The sequence below is a fragment of the Epinephelus moara genome, chromosome 2, assembly GCF_006386435.1.
Source record: "Epinephelus moara isolate mb chromosome 2, YSFRI_EMoa_1.0, whole genome shotgun sequence".
NCBI lineage: Eukaryota > Metazoa > Chordata > Actinopteri > Perciformes > Serranidae > Epinephelus > Epinephelus moara.
The window spans coordinates 28,218,233-28,228,207 of NC_065507.1; the positions used below are offsets into that span (position 1 = coordinate 28,218,233).

At 38.7% G+C, this 9,975-nt stretch overlaps 2 protein-coding genes across 2 annotated transcripts in view; both read right to left on the bottom strand.

Annotated features, from left to right (window-relative positions):
• Positions 1–6,640: 6,640 nt before the first annotated feature.
• Positions 6,641–7,564, bottom strand: LOC126401827 (odorant receptor 131-2-like). Its single transcript, XM_050063349.1, has one exon. It carries the CDS (start codon positions 7,562–7,564, stop codon positions 6,641–6,643), a length of 924 nt encoding a protein of 307 aa, XP_049919306.1.
• Positions 7,565–9,045: 1,481 nt separating this feature from the next.
• LOC126401837 (odorant receptor 131-2-like) overlaps positions 9,046–9,975 on the bottom strand; it is a 4,801-nt gene continuing 3,871 nt past the window's right edge. The window contains exon 3 of the mRNA XM_050063357.1: positions 9,046–9,049. Coding sequence (XP_049919314.1) covers positions 9,046–9,049 — 4 coding nt within the window. The remainder of the gene's footprint in view (positions 9,050–9,975) is intronic.

Genomic DNA, 9,975 nt, shown 5'->3' on the forward strand with positions numbered 1-9,975 from the left:
TGCTGTACTTGAAGTTCACTGTTGTCTCTTAAAGAGATACTTGGTCAATTCTCAACCAGCTTGGTATCATAACAATGTGGGTAGTGTGTAAATGAACTGTGGTAAACTTTTCTCCATCTTATCAGCACCCAGATCTCCCTGCTCATCTCTTAGTGGATTTTCACTGGCTCTAGGGCTGTTGCTCGAACTACACATTGTACTTCTGAATTTTCGTATACCCACCACCATGGACACAAATAGTGTGAATGAGTATACAAGTGGATCCAGAGAGAGACCCGCCCCTCTTGCTCTTTCTCAAACTCAGATCGAACGGTAACACATATATGTAAATATAAACCATATTTCTTTTACTGTATTTCCTATTTCTCGCCTAAGATATCTACTGAAACATATTTTAGTGTAATGTTTAGCTGTAATATGAGAATATGTGAACAAGAAGTGGACACCATAGTGTTTTCTGTTTTGTAAAAACTGAGGCTGAAAATACTGAGATCAGACAGTAGCCCCTTGTACACTGCAAGATTTTCCGCGAATGTTGGGCCGTATTGCTGGCAAGCTGCGAGCATTTAGACACACAGAGCCGGATTGGCGAGTTGATCCAAGGTGCCCAATTTTAGCCGGATTGGCGAGTTGATCCAAGGTGCCCAATTTTCCGCCTTGGAGGGTAGTCATATTGGCGGAACCCTTTTAGTTTAAACAGACCGAGGCAGCCTTCTGCAACGGGAGGGGCTGTTGATGACTTGTGGGAGGACCTGTTGATGACGCCGCACATGCAAGCCACTGGTGGTGGATAAACAGGAAACAGCTGATAGCAGGAATTAGCGAGCAGCTAGTAGCAAGAAGGAAAATCAAATCTGACAGACACTGTAAAGATGAGCAACTGGGGAGACAAGGAATTGCGCGCCCTCCTTGCCCTCGCAAACGAAGAGGCCATTAACTGTCAGATGACGGGGACGGTGAAGAACGGGCCGACTTATTAGAGAATCGCCGAAGGACTGACTAGCCACGGCTTCCCTCCCACGTCTCTGTTTACGTCACACGCTGAGCTACACATTTTGTTACTTGCTCACGCCCCCCATTGCCCCGAAAAAGGTAGGCGGCATTTTGCCGCACTCCCCGATTTTGTTTTTATACTGCCAATGCTGAAAAAAGACTGATTGGGCTTTCCTGCAAATTTGCACAGTTCCTATCTAAAAAGGGCTAGTAAAACTATGCAGCACTGATCAAATATGAACCATGATTACTGTGTTGCCTATTTGGTACTTAAAATGGTTTCAGAAACATATTTTAGCTTACTGTTTAACCGTTATTTAAAATTTTTTGTCAACAGCCGGCCGCCAAAGCAAATGCCAGAGACCTTGTTTGCTGTTCTCTCTGGTCATGTAGCACCAACGTCAAAAGTATTTGCATCTTTTTACTGCGTCAACAGCCCAGTTTTATTAAAAGACCATTATACTTCTTTAAGAAAGATACACAAAGAAACAACGTATGGTACTTCTTCCACTACTGACAGTGTCACAAAACTTCAAGATGGTCTGTTAGTTAGAGCTAAGCCACAGTCAAAGTCTATCATTGTAATACTGGAGATAATAAAGACTGTACTAGGTTATAAGGTAGACCTGAGTATCTGAGTCTATTGTCCTGTAGTGCTTCTAATGGCCTTACTGCATGTGAATGAAAACAACCAATCAGAGCCAAGGAGGCTGTAACGCAGCTCTCATTCACTGCTTGTGAACTGCACTCAAATTGTCAAACTAGGCAGAGCTGGTCAAATATGAATCAAGATTCTGTTACTGTGTTGCCTATTTCTCACCTCAAATATTTAGAAACACACTTGAGTGCACTGTTTAGTTGTAAAATAAGAAAGATGGTGTTGCTTGTGGGCAATGTTTGGTGTGTTGCTCAACTGTATCCAACATGGCAGCCTGGTCACAAACCTTCTCATCTTATAGCTACACAGTACACTTCTGAAAACATTTGAGGTGAGAAACAGGCAATGCAGTAACAGAATCTTGATTCATACTTGAACAGCACTGCCCAGTTTGACAGTTTGACCTCAGTTCAAGAACAGCGATTGACGTGACAGACAGCTGTGTTGGTAACTCCTCAGCTCTGATTGGTTGTGTTTGGCGCGCCACAGTCAATTCTAGCGAATGCCATTAGAGGCAAGAGGAGGAGGAGGAGGAGGAGGAGGAGATGGGACATTATTTTTTTTTCACACACTATCTGTCTCATATAATACTTTGTGGATGTAGTGACAGTTTCAGCAAATTGACAAGAAGTTATTTTCATAGGTTACCGACTGTAGCTTTAAGTTCAAGATAAAGTTTACACACTAAACGTGCGACTGTCAGTTGCACAATGGGGTTAATTGTTAATGTCAGGGTTATGGGGCGTTGCACTTGAGATGGCTGTTAAAGTCTGTTTGGTGGAACATGTGTTACCAGAGAGAATGGGGTGAACCTTGTTGACAGTTGATGCAAAGATCAGTACTGTACATTTCAGGACTGTGTTTGTACACGTCAACTGGATGTTTCTTAACCTGGCATTATGCTTATTGTACGAGTACTACTACGAGAACCATGGGAATATGCTAAATATAAACTGCAATTGTAGATTTAGGCAGTTTGTTTTACTTTTAAAAAATTTAAATTAATTCATATATTTATTATCATGTTGGTTCATGCCTCTATGTTTTTAAAGAATGCTTTAGGTTAAAATACAAAAAAAAAAAAAAAACATAGAGTAACTCTTATGCCCAATAATTGAAGCTTTGTATCTCAGAATTAACTTGAATCACATTTTACAGAATGTATCATATAGTAGCCCTGTCTCCACGAAATTACATTTATATACAACTAATTTGAAACAGCAAATACATTTTCAGGGAAATGTAATGCCGAGCAGATTACTTATTCCATTTGTCAGTAATGATGTCATCTGTTGGTTCCAGGTATGTACATGCTGTATGTGTAAGGCTTGGATGTTTGTGAACCTCAGTGCAAAAGGTACACAAACACCTTCAAAACACAGAGCTGACGTGAAACCTGACGGGGTTACACTGCAATTTCTAATTTTGACTTTGTCCCAGTGTCACACTCTTACACAAAGTTATTAAGGTCAGTCATCACAGTAGAGATATTAACTTTTAGATGTAACTTCAGTATTGTTTTCAAAAAGATGATGAAACCTGTGAAGAGACGTACATGAGCTGCACTGGAGTGAGACACTGTGTGATATCACCAGAGCACGGTTAGAGCAGGGCATTTTTCGCATCCCCCGCTTAGTGATTAACAGACTGGTTTATTATTAACGTAAAGCTCCTGAGTCTAATTGTGCAACCTGAAGTTTTTGGCAAACAACTTGGCTCTGTCGAGAGCAGCTCATGGGGGCTCGTCACCTGTTGACGCAAGTTCTGCGTCATTAGTCAGGACTGCAGGGGATTGGACCACCATCTGTGTCTAAAGCAAACTTTCTGCCTCTAATCCTCAGCGGATACCACTTCAGTAGATAACGTATTTGCAGGCTATCAGACAGAATGAATACTATTGCCAAACTTTTGGCAACAGCAGTTTTAGTAAAATATTAAACGACATGACAAATGTGACTATGCTGTTTTCAGTAAAGCTGAGAAGAGTGGTGTACTAAAGGTGCGATTTAAGTACTGAGTGTATTAAAACTCTGATGTTGTGACTTAAAGGCCATCTGAAGGTAAAATGTTTGTTGTGTTTGCTAGAAATTGCCAAAAAATAAAACCTCATGTGTCTTAATGTTTATGGGGCCGCCTAAATTTAAAGATCACCCTTCAAAATTATTCAGCAGGTGTTTTATGTGTTCTGATACAAAACATGCAAAAAGGGTACATAGCAAAATAGTTCCTATCTTTTTTACAGAGGAGTTTGCATGTTGTCCCCATGTCCTCTGGGTGCTTTGGTTTCTTCCCATTGTCCAAAGACATGCAGATTTGGTGTCACTAATCCACTTGTAAGTTTGACTGCAACTTTAGTATAACAAGATCAAGGTCACAGTGTGTTAACTGTAAGTATTTATTGGTAAAACAGTTGTCCTTTTAGTACGTGTAACATATTAATTTATAACAGGCTTATTTGCCACACAGATTAGGGATGTCCCGATCCAGCTTTTTCACATTCCCGATCAAATACCGATATTACAGCCTTGAGTTTTGGCCCATACAGATACCAATCGGATCCAAGCGTGTATTATACATATTCACTTATTTTGTTGTCAGTCATGTTAGAAAAGGTTTGATCAAGTGATATTACTCTAACAAGAACAACTACTTAATCGGGTTAGTTATAATGATCCACAACAGTTGGTATGAGAAACTGACCTGTTTATTGTTAACAGGGTTAAATAAACAAAACAAAAATATCTAACATTGAAATTAAAATAGCAGCAAGACTCCACACACTTGTGCTTTGGCCCCCTAATAAATAAAAAATAGATTAACACCACAAGACATTGTTGACATTTAACAAACAATGCAGCCTTTCCTTTTCAGTTATTTTTGTAGTGTCAGTGTCAACCTGGTGCTGCTGTTTCCTGTGTGTCTGCATGCTGGCCTGGTGGATTGATAGTACGTCCTGGAGCGGATCACTAGAATGGACTGCTAGGCTAGCTGGAAAACCTGGATCAGATTCCATGAAAAACTGGATCGGAGTTCTTGGATCGGCATTTTTCCATGCAGTCTGATCCGATGCCGATGCATGTTTTTTGCAAATATTGGCGGCCGATACCGATCCGAATATCAGATCGGGACATCCCTAACACAGATCTATAATAAACTGCATTTAGAGAGCAAAGACCTGTTAAATCCAGTCATGTAAAATACAAAAATGCAAGACTATAAAAAAGGTGTTTAGTTTCAGCTGTAGTTTAAGTTGTTCATACCTCAGGGTTAATGGTTTGTTGACATTGTATTCATCATAGCAGTAAAATCACAGAAGTGTAGCCAGTACTCAAGTTGTAAAAAAAATAAGGGGGCATGGTGGATTTTATCACATGGGGACATAATTTGTGCTGATGACAGCGCAGAGGGTCTGTCATAGCACCACTGCTCTTACATAGTTAGGGTCAAATGCACAGGACAAGTGCAAAATCATTTCTTCTTCTTCTACTTGGGTCAACTGATGATACTAATAATAATCAAAGTCAATTTTGCTTTTACAATATTGAATTGTAGTGTATTTCTCAAAAAAGCAGTTAGTGGCATATGATCAAAACTGGTATCTAAGGGTTAATTTTTAATTGTGATTAATTAAATCATATAAATTAAACAAGAACCCCTTCATGAAAAAAATGAAATAGAAATTGGGAAAAATGTTGATCTTTATTGATACAAATACAAATATTGTAGGTTCAAATTCCCAACTTCAGGGCATGGAGTGCAAATTGAAACTTAAAATATAAAAATATATTAAAAATACAAATAATACAAAATACATAGGACCAATTCTATGGCTGCCTACCCCACTCTCCCCTATCTCATAAAAGTTTCCAGAGATTTTCATAGTCATGCTTTTTGTTCTCAATATTTCTTGCCCTTGCTTGCTGGCCATAGTTATCCTCTATGTGAAGAAAACAAGCTCATTATGGTTTTGTTAGAATGACTGAGCAGAAATCTTATGCAAGCACATGACATTACTCTTCCAGTTGATTTTTAAGAAAACTACATATTTTCTTGAAAATGCCCAACATTCAAGTGTGGATTTAAAAAAACAAACAAAAAAAAAAACACTGAAGATGAAATAGTTTTGGGGCTGAAAATAATTTCTCACCTTCCTTTTAATATCACTGTTTAACCCTATGGGCCCTAGGCCTTTTTGGGGTATTTTTCCTGCCTTTACTTTTAAGCTCATATCACAGTCATTATAAAGGCTACATACACATGCTATATCTTGTTTTGTTTTTCAGGACAATCTGGGCTATCCAGATTTGCCATCACCACATGTCCTTCTATGTGCCTGTATTTTATATTAATTTTTATATCAATGAAAAAAAAAAAAATCTGTGTTACTAAATTCTCACATTTCTACATGTATCTCACCATAGCAAGTTGGGAGTTGACATATTCTGCCATATATGAAGAGGGGAGACTCTCTGGAATCTGCCAGTTTTCCAAAACATGTGGTTTGTGCCAGTGTTTTTTCATTATTGCAAGAAATTCCATTGACTCATTCACAAGTCAAAAATGTGTTTTATCTGAAGGAAACATGCAATATTTACATCTTAGATAACAGAAAAATAGTAATAATATTATTCCTCACTATATGAAGTGACTGATAACAAGATCTGTATAATGGATTGTAATGTAATGGATTGTAATGGATTTATAATGACTGTGAAGCGCGTTTATCTCTTTCGGCCACTGTATTCAAATATGGCGACGCAAGAAGGCAGCCTCCAGCATACCGCGCCCTGCCTGTGTATACATAGAGAAATCATTCTAAGCCTATGAGAAAGCTTCCATTTGTATGTGAATTGCATTACACTTTAGTAAATATGTATTTATGAAAGCAAGAGTTGATATTTGCTAATAAACAACCACATAAATTACACATTGTAACTTTAACAAAACATTTTAAATCTTAAGTACGTAGAAACTGAATTGAGGCCATTCTCAGTATCGTTTCTTATACAAGCCAAAGAAAGCATACTTTTTCAGTTCAAGAAAAAACTTTTCATCCCTGAGGCCATAAATGAGAGGACTGAGACATCGTGGAACGAGACTAAACATTATGTAGTTAAAGTACCTGACACTGATAAATAACCTGAAATTAATCTGAAGTACAGCAGCTTCTATGAATGGACACCACAGCTGGATGAGACAGAGCAGCAGCTGGAAAGCATGAAGAATTACTGTTCTGAGCCCTTTCCATGTTGACTTTTTATTCTCTCCTGATGCAGATTTTGCCACTTTCATTATTTTAGCATAGGAGAATACAATAGTAATACACATAATCAAGAAGTACAACTGACTTAAAGCTGACCTAATATGATCATGCCATCTGAACAACATGAATATCTCCATAGAGCACACACTGTGTTGTTCATAAAAGCTTAGAGAAGCTGATGCAAAGAAGTTGGAGAAGACAACAATACAGGGTACAGAGCTGAGGCCGTGAATGATGAGGATGCAGTTTATAGCACTGCGTGTGGAGCACAACTCTCCATGGCGCAGGGGCATGCATATGGCCACATAGCGCTCCAGGGTCATTGCTGTCAGAGTAACTGGTGTGAGTATTATATACATTAATACCAGAACAGTGATGATGATGCATAACCAAACATGCATGGTAATTTCAAAAAAGGTCAAGATAAGAAGGACATCAGACACTAATAATACAAAGCTATCAGACAGTAGTGTGACAGCATATAAGATGTAACGTGTCGTTGTGTAGAAGAACTCCTTTTTAAAAAAGGTCACGATGAGCAAAAGGTTGATGCAAAGAAAAATCACCACCAGGAGCTGCACAATAATGACCCGGTAACTGTACTGCAGCTGTAAAGACTCACCACCAATCGATGAGCTGTTATCAGCCATATCTGTTTTCTTTTTATGATTTATCTTTTTATTGCTTTTTCAGCATTAGAACAAACAGTGCATTACAGATGTACAAACAACATTCAAAATTAAAAGATCAAATAATAACAAGTTAAAAAGAAGAGGACGTGCACATTTATCTTGGCAGTCTGTAACACAGGCTGTCATGCAACCTTTAAACCACATCATGTCACATCTTATGTTCATCCACTCAGCATAAACACATTAATGCACACAGAGCAAGGATAGGACACAGAGATATCAACTGACATGTTAATCATCTTTACCGATCATCTCCAGATAGAGGGCCACATTTGTTTTCTAAGTAAACACACAAGTTTTTAAGGTACTGACATAAGTCAGTTCAAATGTCATTTTGTAATCCAATAGTGTCAATAGGAAATTCAATTTTTACAAAATGATAAAAATTCAATGTGAAGCTTCTAAGAAAGATGCTGGTTTGAATACAGCAGTTTACCATACCCTCCATGGTGTTCAAACAACAAATGTCTTCTGTGGAGCTCACTGCAGCCTTCTGAGAGAGGGCTGTGCACTATGAATTTAAAGATTACACCGTCCAAAAATAACAGCAAATGAAACTTTGCTCACCAGTGTCATCACAGTCCGTTCTTATTAGGTTGTCAAATACCAACACTTTTACACGCCCCTCGGTGTGTGATCCAGACACTGAAGGCACCATTTTGACATCTTTGTGGGCCACACCGGTCTTTCAGCTAACTCCAGTATAATCCCATTTGTGTCAATATTTCATGCTCAAAGCAACAGACATATTATAAAGAGCAAGAAAGTCTGTCTAGGGCAGGTGGGAGCAGTGTGGATGGGTCAAAGTGACACAGACCTGCAGCCAGGAGACCACTGTTGGTGTCATGTTTGAGCCCAAAAGTCAGTGCTGTTGTAACTTGGAGTCAGTGCTTTTTTTTTTTTTTGTAAAGATTATTTTTGTGGCCTTTTTGCCTTTAATGACAGGACAAAGTGTGAAATGGGGAGACAGAGAGAGAGAGAGTGGGGACTGACATGCAGCAAAGGGCTGCGAGCCGGATTCGAACCTGCGGCTGCTGCAGCGAGGCAGTGCCTCTGTACATGGGGTGCTGGCACTATCCACTACGCTACTGACGCCCCATAGTCAGTGCTTTTTAACTTACATCTGTCCGTGATGGACTTAAGCTGTGAAATATTAACGAAATTTCGTACTTACTCTAACCCAAAACAGGATATTTTTTTAAGTTATGATCTTGAATAATGGTCAAAGTGTTTTTGTAGAACATTATTATGTCACAGTGAAGCTGACCTTTGACCTTTTGGATGTAAAATGTGATTAGTTAATCATTTTATTTAATTTGACATTTCTGTGAAATTTTGTCATAATTAGCATATGAATTCTTGGGTTATGAGCAAAGACATGTTTTGTGAGGTCACAGTGGCCTTGATCTTTGAGCTTGGACTACGTAATGCATATCAGGTCATCTGGAGTTCAAGGGGACGTGTTTGGCAAATTTAAGGAAATTCCCTCAAGTCATTTCATGAGATATCAAATTCACAAGAATGAGATGGACGAGGTCACAGTGACCTTGACCTTTGACACCAAAAACTTTTAAGTTCATCATTAAATCCAAGCGTATGTTTTGCTAAATTTGAGGAAATTCCATTGCACTCCACCCCTATTTTGTGGCGAAAACGCCTAAAATGACATACCCAAATTCAAATGACTGTAGCCTCTGAACCGCTCTGACTACATGCATGCATGAGGTCTTGCCAGAAAGAAAACTCCCTGAAGTTTCTTGTGAAAGTGTTAGAAACACTCTAGGTGATACAGAGACAGAGTAATGCAATCAGCAAAGTGTTGTCCGCATCTTCTCCACTCTATGACCCTACGATTCAACTGACATAATTTAACACATATTTTGGTTAATTGGTTTTAATTTAGTGTTCAATCAAAAGTTAAACAACACTTATCACCGACCATTAGTGTTTTTTCGTTTGTGAATATTTTTTTATCTTAATTCTAGTGTTGGAAGAAACTATGTTTTCGCCATATTTTTTTTTTTTAAATCCCCCCCTGCCCCGTCGTCGTATGCTTCAAATTAAATTCATTCTGAGCTCCGAAGCTTCGATTGTCCATAAATGGATACGAAGGTCAGCCCTAGTTTCAGCTGTAGTTTAAGTTGTTCATACCTCAAGGTTAATGGTTTGTTGACATTGTATTCATCATAGCAGTAAAATCACAGAAGTGTAGCCAGTACTCAAGTTGTAAAAAAAATAAGGGGGCATGGTGGATTTTATCACATGGGGACATAATTTGTGCTGATGACAGCGCAGAGGGTCTGTCATAGCACCACTGCTCTTACATAGTTAGGGTCAAATGCACAGGACAAGTGCAAAATCATTTCTTC